The following is a 16,294-nucleotide window of genomic DNA, read 5'->3' on the forward strand; positions in this document are numbered from 1 at the left end:
CAGTAGTTTTATAGGAACACTTTATTTGCATAAAAAGTAGGTAAGTAACATAGAAATATTTCCAACAGGTGGGGGACAGGAAGTGGTAAAATTGTCCCATTCAAAGCAGTGAATGCAAGGGAATCATTCTAGTGGAATAACATGTTTTCTACTTGGTGCTTTACAAAGAAGAGCCTGTACCCAAGATAAATTAATGTAGCAGCAACAAAGCACTAGTTACCACAAATAAACTGGCTGATATGTAAAATGACTTCAACATCAGCAGTTTTACTGTGGCCGTTCAATATTCTAGCCATATGGAAACTACCGGCAGCTACCAATGTCTTTCATTTGCCCTTCCTTGCAGTGTCATGTCAATAATTTGTAAGACTGTCTTTAAGATGACAGGTTCAGGATTACTAACAGTAGCCTTTTTCCTACAGGAACAACAATCCTGTCAGAGACAAGTGGAAGAAATAGAGGCCTGTACCCTGTAAATACATATCCTGTTTTGTTCCAGCAAATCGTAGTTTGGAATCGGTAATGAAGCTGTCCTAAACAGGGCTTCAGACCTTGATAGTGAACTATATTTCAGTTAATATTATCCATTTAGTACTGTAATGTTTGGTTCAGTAGATTTTATGTTTAGTAGTATGCATATCTTGCTATTCACTGCTTAGTTTTGAATTTCTGGAAGCAGATCTTAAACTGTCTTGAATTTCAAGCAATGATTTCTGTTCCATGTTCTCTCTCCTAATAGCTGTAGCATCTGAACACCTCAGATACCACCTTTGGTAAGAGGTTTCCAATAAAAAAAAAAAAACATAGGCCAAAGAGGCAAAGGATTCCTTGTAACTAACTTTAAAAAACCCTTAAAAATAATAAAGAAAGAGCCTCTTTCTTAGAAGAGAAAGAATGCTTCAAATCAAGTTAATGCTTCATAATAAACTATACTCCTTTAAACATCTATAAAAATGAAGACTACAAGAAAGCAAGCAAAATATCAGGCACTGGAAAAAACACTGGATCTAAATCATGTCACATACCTGTTGGAGAATTATGGGCTGAGGTCAATGGCTTGGATTTTGAATCTGAAAGTCGAGAAATGCTATTAGCTCTAGTTCTAGCAGAAATTTTACTACTATCCGCTGGTGGTGTTAATCTTGCACCACTTCTAATGATGGCTTCTGGGTTACGAGATGAAGCAGTACTTCTAGTTATTGTTGCTTCAGAATCACTTCGTGCTGATAAAGAGCCAAGTCGAGTTCTGCGTGGTTGAGCAAGTAAGTCTATTCTGGAAATATTTCTCCTTCCTGATGGAGGCTTTGATGTAGAACTTGTAGTGGATACTTCAGAAGCCACTGAAGCTTTATCAGCATCAGCAAGTTCACTATCTGAGGCTTCACCAAGCCGTGCTCTGCGCAAGAGAGAAGTCCTCGTGGGACGAGGCCTTGGAAGAGTGGTAGATTTACTAGACTGTCCAGTTGTAACAGGTGAAGTCTTTGATTTAACTGACTTCCCTTCCATTTTGGAATGTAGGAGTTCATCTGCAGAAGTAAAGGGAACCCTTCCATGTGATTTGCTAGAGTAAGTTTCCTGGTCAGATGACAAGATATCAGAAATGGCAGAATGAGGTACGCTAGATGTCTGGTCGTCATCTGTTAAATCTACTGATGGCTGCCTTATTCGTCCACTGGAATGCACAAGTTTACGAGCATCTGCTCTTGAACCAGCATCCAAAGATCGGGTTTTAGTTTTCTTTTCTACCTTTTCTCTAGCATTTGTTGCAGAAGATTTTAAAAAATCCTTGGAAGGAGAACCAGTGGAACATCTATCTTTATAGAGAGTAGTGAAGCTCTTTCGCTTTTGACTGGGCTTTCTTTCAGCATCACCAGTAACCAGACTAATTGTACTGGCTGTGTCTACATCTGACTCTGGTGAAATCGAATTATCTCTATTATAGCTAGGAGTATCAGGACCTTCATCTGTTTTGTTTTCTTCACGCAACTTAGCTTCAAGGAAAGCCATTACCGCTTCTGTGTCTTTTAAAATGAGTGTTGTATCCAAACTAGAATCAGTATCCATAGAATCACTTCTTTCACGTATTATGTTTGTGGATGCTGAAGGGGGAGCAGATCCAGTCTGCTTATTAATATGAGGGATAAGTTCTATAGGGATATTTGTGCTAGGCTTATCTATAGTAAAGCTGCCTTGTCTCACTAATGGTTTTGACGATTCCTTCTTCTCTCCTCCAAATCCTTTTGGAGTTTGACCTTTTATGATTTCCTCAGTTTTTCTTCTTTTCCCTTCGCTTTGGGCCACCTTCACTTCTGCTTTACTGACCGCGTGTCCTGGGGCCTTTTCTTGATTATCCAAGATTTTTGGGGGAGTAGGAGCCTCCTCTCTACCTTTCTCAATCTGGTTTGCAGTAGCTTTTGTGGAAAGTAGTTTAGCGGGTGTCCAATGCGCCTGCTCCTTTTGTTCCTGCTGTTGAATTTTAGCTAAAGCTTGTTTTACCACTGAAGTTTCCCTGGCAATTTCACCCTTGTCTTTACTGGAAGGACAACTCGTAGGGTGAGAAAATACCTTGTTGTCTCCACCAGCTTTTGGAGAGAGACCATTCATTGCTCTGCTTGACTTGGCCATGCTTCTGCTATCTGCATCATGTGGTATTTCTTTTTGGGATGTACGCGTTGGAGTTTCTTTCTCCTGAAGTTCTGTGTCCTGTTTTTCACCTATCTCTGATCTCTGAGATGTACCCTTTGCTCTTGGATTTTCAGCAGTTTTCTCCTCTTTTGGAAGCTGTGGAAGTGTTCTCCTCTTCCGCTCACCTTGACTAGTCACAGATGTGGCTGAACCAGTGCTTTTAACCGAAATGCCAGATTCACTGATGTCTGTATCTAAAAATCAAAGGGGAAAAAATAAGTCATCTAGAAAATCAGTACCTAAAAAACAATTTTGCCAATGGAATTATTAAAGTCTCCAGGGGAGTTTATTAATACAGTGCATTTTTGTACTAAGTTATGGTACTAAACCCTTGTGCAATATATTGGTGGCTATAAATTACTATATTGTTTCACTGTAGTTTCAGTATTTGCTCACAATGAAAGCCAAACTTAATTTTATAAAACATGTTATTAGCTACAGAAATGACATTTCAAGATATTAGAGAAAACTATCTATTAAAAACTGCAGCACGTAGCAAAGCACTGACAAGAAAAAACAACATTAAGCATTTGATTTGATGCACAGAATTATAAGCTATCATGAAGAAGCATATTCCCTAAAATTCAGTGTGTTGCATGGTTAGCAGAAGAAAAGAAAGATATACAGAGAGAGCATGTCATGACTATAGAGAACCATCTTCTCTCCGTTCGTTCCTTGTATCCTTGTCAGAAGCATCCCTCAATACGAGGATGATAGTCTTTTAGTAAATAGGAAATAAGTGATGTGTCTGCAGAGGCCCGAGGAAGTTGATTCAAAATCCACGTGTTTGACTGTAACATAGTTCCAGGAGGAAATAGATACTTCTAAGGTTGGGTCACAGATTTTTCCCTTCATCTCTCTCACTTATCAATCTCCAAAATAGGGTGAATTAGCTCAAAAAGACTGATGCCTTGTTGTATACCACGGCGACAGTTCAGTGCTTGACTGTCCCAGGTATTGATGTTAATATTGCATTTGTTCCAATTGGCCTTGAAGATGTCGTTAAGTCTCTTCTTTTGCCCACATCTAGAGTAGTGACCATTGGTGAATTGGGGGTATAGGACCTGTTTTTGGAGTCTATTGTTTTCATACTCCATTCATGTTGCACATGGGCTAGGGATTAAACGTCTTTCAGGTGGAATTATCTGTTCAGGCCTTTGTACTTCTATGCTAAAAGTATGGTAGTGACAATGTAGGTCTAAATGCCATTCAGTTTCTTTACCCGTCCACAATCCAATTTGTAACAAGACTCCTTAGCAGCAGGAGAAAGAGGGCGAGTCATAAAATATACTGATGGAAAACCCGTATCTTGAAGAACTCCAGTTGCTATACAGATAAGGAGTTTTCCTTATTTCAACGGCTTGTTCATATTGTTACTCCATTTTTGGTGACCCAAACAGTAATTCAATACATGCAGGGGACAGTACGGAGCCTATTTAAAAACAGATAATAACCACAGATTTGCTAAAAAAAGGACACCACTTTCCAAGAATAACAGTGGAATCTGTGAATGAGAATCCATCAGTGCATAAATGCTCTGAATGAAGAACATACCTGAAAGAGATCCTGTGCTCTGAACCCCCTGAAACAAAAGGTTTCACACTACTTGCTCTTGTCTGTCAAAGAATTCTACTTAAGGATGACATGATACTGAAATAGTTTGGATTAAAGAATTCTTCTAAGTCTTGTGATACGTTTAAAAGCTGTACTCAAACCATCTGCCAAAATATGGTGAAAACCCAAGAGATAACTGCTTTGAGAAACAGCCAGTGTTGAACACTCCAATTCCATGTCTAAATGACCTTTTGACATAGTGAAGATATCCATGCCCCTCCTTGCCTGGTTATACTGTCAGTCAGCATATGGTTAAAGAAACCTTACATCAGACGCAAGAATTCTATATATGCCCTGTAAACTTCAGTACTCCAACACATGTATATGTAAAATGAGTGTCCCCTTGCAAGTCTATATGCCTAGTAGTACAAATATGCCCCTCAATTCAAGCAATGCATCTTGTCAATATAATTGTGGTTGGAAGGATAGGTGAGGAAAGAACTCTTTGGCATACATTTTGGGCATTTTTCCATAAGCCCAGTTAAGAGAATTTCTTCTGGAAGTGCGAGAAGCATATTTGTGATGTGTCTGCTCAGGGCACAAGCTGATTTTAGCCTACCTTTCATGCATAAATGACGTACTGCACAATGGAAATGAAGGAGATCACGCATTCTGTGATGCAATGATTTGCCTGAATTTATACAGTTTGACTGAAATGGATGTTAGAAATGATTCTGAATCTGTATTAGTCTAATATGGTTACTGTGAATTCTATTTGTTATGCACAGATGTCCAAACAGACTTCAATTTTTAGGCCAATATAGATATGAAAAGATTCTGTATGTGATGCAGAGCTTTACGCGTTATTCTGAGATTTGCTTCTGAGGAAATCACGTAAATATGGATACACTTTTTATCTCTGGTTAGCTCATATATGGAGCAACTACTGCCCAGATCTTGGTGAATATTCCTTTGGGCTGCTGAGAGACCAAAGGGTAACATTTTAAACTGCCAGTAGTTTGGACTCATGAGAAACCTCGTGCCACTTGTGAACTGGATAAATGGAATTACGTAAACAGTCATCCAGCAGGATGATAGCTATAACCTAACCTTCTGGATCAAGAGATACTATTACAAAGGATAATGTGATCATAGAGTTTCAGTTGAAAGCATTATAAGCTCAAAACTAGCCTCCATTCTCTCCATTTTCCGCATATAAGAAAATGAACTGAACAGAAACCTTTTCTTTTAAAGCACAACAGGACCTCTTCTACAGACCTGAGAAATAGAAGGGAGTCCACTTCCTGTTATATAGGACAGGAAGAGGACTCCTGGGCCACTGAAACCAGTCCAATGCATTCACTGGAACTTACTCAAGAAATCCTCCCAAAAATCACTAAAACCCTCACATATAACTTTAAGGCTGAAACACAAAGAACACAGGATAATATATCAAAAGGTGCAAAAAGGGGAGATGAGGGCATTGCCAAAGCCAGGCAGGAAAGTAATTAGCTCAGAAGATCTTAGAAAAAATGGATCAGGCCCCATGTTACAGAAGAAGGCAAAACCCTTTCCCAGCCCTTGTCAATCAGACATAGGAAGAAACTGCCTTCCTGATCCTTAAGAAGAGGAGCAAGACCCTTTTCAGCCAGGAACTTCTGGGTTTTCTAAGAATTTACGTACTAATTTATATCCCGCCTTACCCAAAAGGTTCTGCAAGTTTACAATAAACAAACATCCCACCTGAGAACTCCAACTTCCCCCATCACTCAAGCACTGCCTCCTTGCCCAAATGCCCACACAAGCAAACCATCCTGCCAAGTTCAAGCACACCTCCCAAATGCTACTTACATTTAAATACAAGAAACTTCTTCCCATCCAGAGTCCCCTTTGGCTCTGTGGTAGAATCCTTGTCTGCCACACAGGAAACCTGGTTATACCCAGTTATTCCCAGGAATGTATACAACTACAGCCATAGAGGCACCAAATGTCTCAACTCCATCTGGTCTTTGGATTCTGTCTCAATGGCTTAAAGCAGGGATGGAAAGTATAGGCAACCTTCACTCCTCCATACTCCCACTTAGGCACATGTGTCAAAGATCTTGGTGACCTCTCAAACATACACCACGATCCAGAAGGACTGGCAGTTGCCAAACCATCTTCCCATCTGCTTCCACTCTTCTGTTTTACCTGGCTCAATTGATAGACATATGGGGCCAGAAGACCACAAACCTCCAGCCTTAACGATGCATCCCAGAGTAAAGCCAACCCCTCCTCCTTTTCTTCCCAGGAAGCAATCTAGAGGAGAAAAAAAATCCATCTTGGCCTCTACTAGGGATCACCAAAAGCCCTGAAGCAGAATATGACCATGCTTCTTGTTGCCAGAGGTTATTCAGAGTGGAGTAGGTACAGAGTGACACTATAAGGAACAATCATTTTAAATATTTTCTCTAGCCCAGAAGTTACTGAATTCCAGACTAATGACACCCTCCTCCCTCTTGCTTCAAAAAGAAAGAGACTGTTTCTGAAGAAGACAAAGAAGGGACTAGATCGATAAGCCGCAGTTAATTTTGTTCCAATACGACCATCCACATACATCACACCAATAGGAAGTGGGGGCTCCAAAAATAAGGACACAAGACCATCATAATTCTTATGATGGCTAGCTTCCAATGAACTAGATTTTCTTTCACATAATACATGCAGAAAAAAGGGAAATTGGGAAATGAGCAGAGGAATCATCTACACTGCAATCCTGAGGAATTAAGAGGATTATAGTTGTAAAGGTTGGAACAAGAGAACTGGGCTGTAGAACATGAGTAACAGCAATTTCAGGGAGAGATGGATATTGATGAGTACCTGAAAGTAAGGGAGATCCAAAACTGAAGGTTGTTCTGTATAGGACTGGAAGAGCACAGGACTGGAAGGCCCACCTGGGTCAGCAAGTCCAGTCCCCTGCAATCACAGGCAACCAAGCAATAGGCATTTAGTCCAAAAAGTTTCACAGGAAAATCCAGCATCTTCAATATCAACACAAATGGAATTGCAACTCCCTGGGCTAAAGTTTGACATGTTAGACTGTGATAGCACTGAATGGCTCTGAAGTGGTTGAAACCAGTGTTGAAGCATTCAGTGCTATGCTCATATGAGATGATGCAGTTTCAGTATCAGCTGAATTCTCTTTGGAAAGGATTTGCATATGGCACCTTCAAAATACCCTAACCAAAAAAGCATCTAGTCTTTCCACTGTTGACAGGAATTGCCAACTTTCAAGAGGAGGAATAATTAAATCCAAGATTTAGAATCTGCCATCCTAAAGCTCCAGTAGGAAAAACTTGCATAAAGGCACTACTAAGAGTGCCCCAACCATAACAATGCTCAAAAAAGTTATTAGTTAACAGCTAACTATAATTAGGTAAACTAACTATCTAAGGTAAACTAACACTAATATCTATTTAGATCATGGTGATGTGGAGAGGGGGAGTTGGCATGTAAAAACCAGAATCATCCTCAAAGCTACATTGGTGAGAAGGAAAGTGTTCATTTTGTTTTCTTTCAGTAGTGTTCTTTTTCAGAAAAATGTACATGAAAAAAACAAAAAATGGTCAATGTGATGAAGCAGGCCATAATGTAGCAGGATACTTCCATATATACTTTAAGATGGAATTGTAGGAGCCATTTACCTACTTGCCTCCTGTGGGACAAATTTAAGGGTTGATAGAGCCTGCATCCAAGAGCCACTGTGACAATCTGCACTGTCTGTATACATCATATATGCAGAACCTTTTCAGCCTTTCAAGTGACTTTTAAATAGTGTCTCCTTCCCCAGTGCCTGGGATCCTGACACAGAGCTGGATAGAGTCATAACTGAAAAACAAACATGACACCCTGAGTACTCCTCTAGACAAATCCCCAATGTAATGTTTCCAAACTTCACCTTAGCTCACTGGGCTTTAAAAAAGACATCCATGGAGTCTTTATCCTTATGTCCAATCCCTATTCCTTGTTTAATATCCCTGCTTTCTGAGACCCTAATGCCAAGATGGAGGAGAGAGGTTCCTGATGATGCAATTGCCTCACTTGCCTCCAACTGATTACTGATATGGCAATAAGAACAAATAACTGAAATCTCAGGTTGTAATGTGAAATTAATAAAAAACTCAAAACACTTCAGAACTTGCTTCACTGTTTTATTAACTTAAGTTTTACAAATTCCCTTCACCTGCAGCCTCTCATTACACCATAGCCCCAACAGACTCACGTATCAGTGGGAGTAACAGCTTCTTTTTGGAAGAGATTCTTGGGAAAATATAATTTTCACTTCCTTTTTTTCCTCCACCTATCAAAATAATAGGAGTAGAGCTGTTTGTTCAGCTACAGAACTGAGTTCCATTGAAACACTTTCTTCCTTCAATGTCTCCAAATCATATATAAAGTTATATCAGTACAATAGGCCTCATTGTAATAAAGAGCACCATACAGTTTATTGCAAGGTTAAGGCTTGTATAAAGAACATGAAAAGTATCTTTATTAAAACTTATACATCACTCAAAATTACGTTGCTGGTTAAAAATATAACAAAGAGTTGAATAGGTCTTCATTAGTTTTGGTCTGCAAGCACCCAAAGACAGTAGTTTTGGCTACAGGAATTCCTAGTCTTCAAGTGAATTTACCCCTGCCTTTGACTCACATGAGGTGATCATAAAGCAAGATTCAGGTGCCCAAGGACAAACAAACAACAACTTTGAAACACATGTCTTGCATTCAAAAGTCTGTCTAGCTCTATCCCACCTATAGAGTTGGTCCAATAAAAGAGATCATCCTAAGAAATCCTTGCTTCTCTTTGAAATAGATAACATGCCACTTGCCACAGAAGTGATACACTAATAGCAAGTTTCAATACTTCTCCTCAAATCCCAATGCCAATGGATTATAAAGACAAAGTAGACTATTAAAAACTTACAAATAAAGGCTAAGATTTAGCAAACATAATGTGTACCAACATTCTGTTGTTTTAGCTACTTTCTTCTATTTGTTTTGTTCCTGTGGATATGTAAATACCAATTTGTATCAATGTATTTTTATACTGATAGGAAGCTCCAGAAGAAAACCTAAAGAGGTGCCAAATCCATGTACTGCTACAAATGTAGTTGCTGAACAAGTATGTAGTAGCTTATAGTATGCTGAGTACCCAGGATTCCACCTGGAGAGAATTACATGTGTAGACCTGTCACTTGGAAAGTCTGTCCACAGAGAGACAGAGTGAGAAGCTAAAGGTACATACAGCAAACCCTGGAACTGCAACATCTTCCAACATTCTTGGAAGAAAAATCTGCAGCTAGAACAAAGAGAGAAGACATATTTAGACATTTCTAAAAGAGATATTAATAAAAAAGCTATAGTAAAATTAGAAGTAAAATTAGAAAGAAGTATTCATATTACTTACCATTTTTCGGAACAGCCGTCTGAATACAGTCCTTTGCAAATATGCTAGTTGCTGGTACTGTATCTTGTGGAATGCTACATTCAATATCTCTAATACTCCGCTGTAGTTCTTTCAGATTAGGGAAGTTTTAACTTTGCATAGATGGTAAGAGTTTTAGTCAGCTGGTTTTGAAGTAAAAAATGCTCCTAAATTAACCCGAAAGAAAACACTTCTGGGACACTGCCCCTTCATCCCTCATAGTGTGAATACAGAAAGCTATGGATTCTGGGAAGTGCATCTTCCAAAATTTATTACATTTATTTCTTAAGCTTAAGCAGCAAAAGCTTTTATGAACAAGACAATATGCCAGTACTGCAATACAGGCATAATCCTAAAGCAGTCACAGCTATACAATTTGTGTTCAGTTAATAGTGGATTGATTTCGTTACTGGGAGTACTCAGTAAGATTATATCCTTCTGTTGTCCCCAGCCTATTTTATAACAATACTTCAAGACAAACAGCTACAATATGTGCAATTGTTAAAGTAAGAAATTTAAATTCATGATCGAGGATGATTTCTAGCTTAATGTGCAACAAGAAAGCCTTTAAATAACAGTGGACTCAACTCTCAAATGCAAGAAATATGGTACTGTTAAAAAGAATTTGACAAATCAATCCATACAAACTTAAATGTATGTCTATATTTCTATCTTTCTTGGATATCTACCAATTTTTTATTTTTTATATAAATGTTAGACTTAGTTTTATTGTCATTATAATAAAACATGAAAGTAATATATAATTGAGTAAGGTTTAAGACTTGACTTTTGACTGACAGTTATATGTGACCTACTTCATTTAATTCTGTCACCAAGACTTCCACCTCCTTTTCCCTTTCCATAAAAAAAACTACAAAAGTAAGATGACAATAAGAACTACTTATGGTACCGTTTTCTAAAGGACCAGATGCAGATGGCTCCAACCTCAAGTCATCCTGGTCATGTCGTGTATGATTAGCAGCCAAACTAGCCCACTGTGATACCCATCGTTTATTTCCAGATGCAGTACAGCTTTCCTGTGGAAAGAAAACAAAACAGGAAGAGAAAAATCAGATATTGATTAAAGATATTTGATAAAAAGGGATTAAACTAGCATATTAAAATGCTATTAATATTAATTTAGGTATTTTAAGGGTGACAGGACAGTGCAGATATTTAAAGAACTTACTTCAATACATTTTAGAGAATGTTAAAACAACACTGAACTCTGTTCTTTGGACTCTACACAGAGGCACAATGGGCTAAGCAGTGATATCTGACTGAAGTGAACTTATAAACGGAAAGTATGTGAACAGAGAATATGCCTATGCAGAGATGTGGGGTGGAAAATTTTCCAGTGCTTTAGTTTTCCATGGGAAATTTTCCATTTCTAAAAATTAATTGTTTCATAAAATTCATTAGTAACAATGAATGGATGCCAATCCAACATTAGACCAGCTTGGCAGTTTCAAAGTTGTAATTAATGTTTTACAGGTGATTATCCCTAGGAAGTGTGTGAGAAAGTATATATACGGTTTATTGAGTTGTAAACAGGAGGGTAAATACACTCGCATAATAATCCAAACCAAAAATCAAGGTATGAATTCACCTAATTGGCTGTGCAGGTCAAATAAAAAACAAAACTAAAATTCTTATTTAATTTCAGACTGCAAGTGAAAGCAAAACTAAAACTGTGCTTAATTTTTGTTTCACTTTCAGTTCAGCAAACACATAGAGCAGCATCTCATTTCTTTTCTTGAGTTGGGGAAGTTGGAGGTGTTTGCATCAGATCTATGAGTTTTTTAGTGCTTTTGGTTTGAAGTAGTCATAATAATGCCCAATCAGAAAAAAAACTAGTGTGTGGCATTCATTCCTTCCCCTGAAGGAAGGAAGAAAGTTGGTAGTTGTAAATATTGCAGGCAGGAGTATGCTAACAATACAACAAGAATGAAGAAACATTTAATAACATGCAGAAACTGTCCTGAAAGAGTACAAGCCATGTACAGAAAGCTAATACAATGAAGTGGTGGAACGACACCATCTGAGAAAAGTTTACTTCAGGAAGTAAGTAAGTAAATAAGTAAACAAATGGATATGTAAAACAACACACAGTACAGACTAGCATCTATACTGTTTTAAAACATTATCATTTTAAAAGTTGTTAATGCAACTCTGGACTATTATTTATTTATTTAAAATATTTGTATCCTGCTTTTCCGCTTGCACTAAGCATCCAAAGTGGTTTAGGCTTAACAACATATATTTTTTAAATTACATAATAGATAACTATTTCAACCCAGCAGAATGAGCTTAGTTCTCTGGCCAATGGCAGATGCCAGACTATACTTCCTTTTGGCTCAGCAGTCCCAGGGCAACTGAGCAGCAAGTTGAGCAGCAGAGTGTTCTTTCTGGCAGGGAGGGGGGAAGCAAGCTCCCTGCTGCTTCTCCTTCTGATGGATGAGGCCAGACTAGAATTGGCTAAAATAAAAATCTTTTCCCCTGTTTGTTGCAGGAACTTGGTAGCTCAAGTGATATAGTAGATTATGAAAAATTGGAAAATGAAAATGTTGAGCTGCCAAGTGTGGAGGAAGAAGCAGCAGGATCCTCGCTTTCAAGATCACTGTCACCAGATATGCGATTCACCATGAGTAGCTGTTCAAAACAGTAAAGCTTTTCATCAAGCTGTGTGGACAAAATGCCAAAAGAAAATCAAGAAAAAGCAGATGAGGCAGTAGCTCGGGCTATATTTGCAAGTGGTACACCTCTCTCCATAACTGAAAAATCAATACTGGAAGGATCACTACAAACTAATTTGCCCATTGTGTAAGTTACTGTCACATTATTGCTCATCACAGTCTCTCTTAGATAAAGAGTATAACAGAGTGCAAACAATGGCTATTCAAAGGATTTGTCAAACAGGATCACTGACTCTGATGCTAAATGGATGGACTGATATAGAAGTAAATCCTTTATTGAACAGTATGTTAGCAACTGCTGAACCAATATTCCTGAAAGCAATTCCTACGAAATCTTCTCATCATACAGGTGAATACACAGCCAAATTACTGAGTGAAGAGATTGAAAGTGCAGGTCTCTCCAGGGTGCAAGCCCTTGTAACTGATAATGCAAGTAACATGAGAGCTGCATGGCAAATATTAAAGGCAACGTATCCTCATTTAATAGTACCTGGCTGTCTTGCTCATAGGTTGAATCTTCTGGCAAAGGACATAGTAAGTGTGAATAAAATGAAGACAATATTGGCAAACTGCAAAGCAATTGTGAAGTTATTCAATGCTCATCATGGTGCTAATCAGTCTTTGAAGAAATTACAGAAAGAGAAGCAGGGGAAGGAAAGTGCACTTTTATTGCCAGGAGAAACTAGATGGGGTTCGACTACAAAGTTTACATAGTTTGCTGTGCACAAAGAACTGTTTGCAGTGTACTTTAATAGATGATGCAGTATCCCAGATTCTTCATGTGAAACATTTGGCAGCAGATTCTTGACAATGCTGTGTTCTGGGTTTGAGTTCAAGGAGCATTCAATTTGCTACTACCAGTTTCAGTGGCTATCAAAAAACTTGAAGGAGATGCACCAAGCCTTTCCAATATTCCAGAGATGTTCAGACAACTGAATAAAAATCTAATTGACCTTTTGCCTTCTTCACTTCTATCCAAAAAGAAGTAGTAAAACAAGTGTTTACTAAGTGATCTGAGTTTTGCTGTCAGCCAGTTCATCTGGCAGCAAACCTTTTGGATTCTCAACATAGGGGTCAACAGTTATAAGATGATGAATTATCTACTGCTCTTGATACAATTATGGAAGTAGCTAAGAATGTCCCCAACATTGACAAAATAGCCATAATGACCGACATTACTGAGTACCGCGCAAAAGAAAAACTTTGGAGCAAAGACATCATTTGACAGGCAGCAGTGAATATGTCTCCTCTTACATGGTGGAAGGGATACTGTAACACCCAACTGTTGCCCAGGATTGCTCTAAGGATCCTAAGCTTTCCACCAACAGCAGCTTCTTGTGAATTGAACTCGAAGGCTTTCAGGTCAATCAAGACAAAAAAGAGAAACAGACTAACAAATGAATGCACCGCTAAGCTTGTTTCTATTTCTCAAAATCTCTTGCTTCTGGAGAATCAGTCAGAAGCACAATTAGGGAAGGAGATGCAGTGCGATGATAGGTTGCCCTTGCCCATAGACTCATTGGTAAAACCATCGTTCAGCGAAAGAGAATGTGGTTCAAGTAGTTCTGAATCAGATTTGCCTCTATCTGATTCTGAAATGGCACTAATAAGTAGTGCAAGTGATTCTACAAATAGTGACAGTAAAACTGGAGGTGACGCAGTGACCTCAATGGAAGAGAGTTAAACAATGTGGAAGTAGATGAGTGGATAACTACGGCATATCATACACAGTTCTGTGGGTGTACTAAAATTAGTGTGTCAACAGTTTTAAGGAAAAAAAACAAAGGCACTGAAATTTAAACAAGTAATGTAAGGGAAGTACATGCTATTGTGTACTGTCTTTACATTTTTACAAGTATTCCAATAAGAATTTATTTCTACATAAAGCTTTTAATTTGTTTGAATATAACATTTAAACCACATTAAGTGTGCTGTATTTAATTTTTTTCCTAATAAAATATTTCACTTCAAATACTTGTGGCTATTGGGACATAAAATTACCATGGGGGGACATTTTTAGTTGGGTATACTAAATATAAGCCAAATAAACATGCTAAATCAGATCACGCTCTATTTAGGGCATTGAAAATTTTTCCAAAAAGCCTACATCTCTGTGCCTAGGTGAAGCCAAGTTTTTACATTCCTTAAGTTAAAGGGAACTGTTGAAGGCAGATCGGCAAAAGCCTTAACCAACAGATTTCAGGAAAACAAGAAAGTAGAGATTAGCTCAAAGGCCCTTTTTCTCTAGGAAAATGTTAAATCTGCCCCTGACAGGAAGACTAGTATATAATGAATGAAATATTTGTAATGTTATAAGTATAATTTTTTGAAAATCAGGCTATTTGGAACAGAATTTCATAGTTAACATGAAGCAAGTTTAGACACCTGGCTGTATAAGTTACAATTAAGCTTCTCTTTAAAGGCTGGTAATATAATTTAATGTATCAAGTGAAGGACTGAACTGTTTTTATCTTAGCCAGGAAAAGGAAGTTGAGGACCTCTTAATTCAGGTCCTCAACTGAATTAAGCCAGGATTGCTTTTGAACCACTAGGGTTACTGACTTAAGGAATTAGTGACAAATTTCACACTCATGTTGGACCTGGAAAGAAGATCACAAAACACAAAAAAATACAACACTCTTCTAGGCAGAAGCTATCTTTGAATAGCTTTTATTTACATCATACAGATCTCTAATCAACAACTAAACTTGCACACAGGTCATGGTTTTATGCTCCATGTGAATCATTTTTAAGCTTTACCTAGAAGAGATTTCTAAATATGCCAATATAATGCTATTATTTAATATACTATACAGTAAAATCCATGTCTTTCTCTCTCTTTCACATGCACATACACAATTGGTGTTTTCAGTCAGACTAGTCTTTAACATGATAGCTACAAAGGTTAAAAATGTACATGAAATGTATCACAAAGTACAATTCTAATTAGGCAGCAGTGATAACCACAGATTGAGAGAAAGAGAGTGAGAGCAAGAGTGCATGCGTTGTGCACACACATGAGAAAAGGAGACTAAAACCAAGAGATTGAGACATCTCTATTGTTCATTCAATTTTTGGCAACTTCTGTTTGAGTTCTGACTAGGGTGCAGGGTGGTGGTTATCTTGAGATTGTGGCATTTTTCCTCTTGGAGTTGAACTAAAAATCACTACATATAGACGAACAGACAGAATAATAACAAAAGTCAAAGACTACTGGGTGAGTTTCTACCAATGTAAAAGAAACTTATGTTCTTTATGTCAATAAAATTCCTAGGGTCATCTCTACTCTATATATATCAACTATTTTAAATTCCAAATAATTAAAATGTGTGTATAGATGACACATTTAGAAATGCATACATTTAAAAAACCAAAATCACTAGTTCAATTATTTGACAAAATTTGAATTCAGGGTACTAGATTTCCCCTGTTCTGTAAATGACAAATGAGTGCAAAAATGGCCTACATCTCACTCATGAAACTATCCTATAAATATGGAAAGTAGGGAAAATATCAGCTTGATCTTTCATCTAAAACACTTGATTAACTGCAGCCATTTGAATTATTTTTTTTAGAAAGAAAATGTTACACATGTCAATTCACAACAGAAAATTATGAGTTTTTTGTTTCAATGAACTGTATGTATTGCCGAACGCAACAGAACAGAAGAAAATACCAAGTTGCATGTACTTCTCCAGCTGCTCATATAACAGAAGTTACAGAAGTGCTAATTGGAGAAATTTTCTAACACATCTTTCTCTTTGGTTTATCCCAAAATGTATCTTCTCCATTCTCCTCTGTCCACCATCATTTATGCTTCAGCCAAAACACAGTGTAGAACTCCTGGTCTACCATAACCATTAACAGCTGGTGAAGAATTTGTAGAGACAGTTCT

The 16,294-nt window shown here is 37.8% G+C and overlaps 1 protein-coding gene across 12 annotated transcripts in view; it reads right to left on the reverse strand.

Moving 5' to 3' along the window:
- Window positions 1-16,294, reverse strand: part of CEP170 (centrosomal protein 170) — a 181,111-nt gene that overhangs the window by 37,797 nt on the left and 127,020 nt on the right. For all 12 annotated transcript variants that reach the window (XM_059715932.1, XM_059715908.1, XM_059715935.1 and 9 more), the window contains 2 exons: window positions 10,614-10,740; window positions 1,026-2,879 (listed from right to left, as the gene is read on the reverse strand). In XM_059715932.1, coding sequence (XP_059571915.1) covers window positions 1,026-2,879; window positions 10,614-10,740 — 1,981 coding nt within the window. The remainder of the gene's footprint in view (window positions 1-1,025; window positions 2,880-10,613; window positions 10,741-16,294) is intronic.

Source organism: Alligator mississippiensis, chromosome 1 (genome assembly GCF_030867095.1).
Source record: "Alligator mississippiensis isolate rAllMis1 chromosome 1, rAllMis1, whole genome shotgun sequence".
NCBI classification, from domain to species: Eukaryota; Metazoa; Chordata; order Crocodylia; family Alligatoridae; genus Alligator; species Alligator mississippiensis.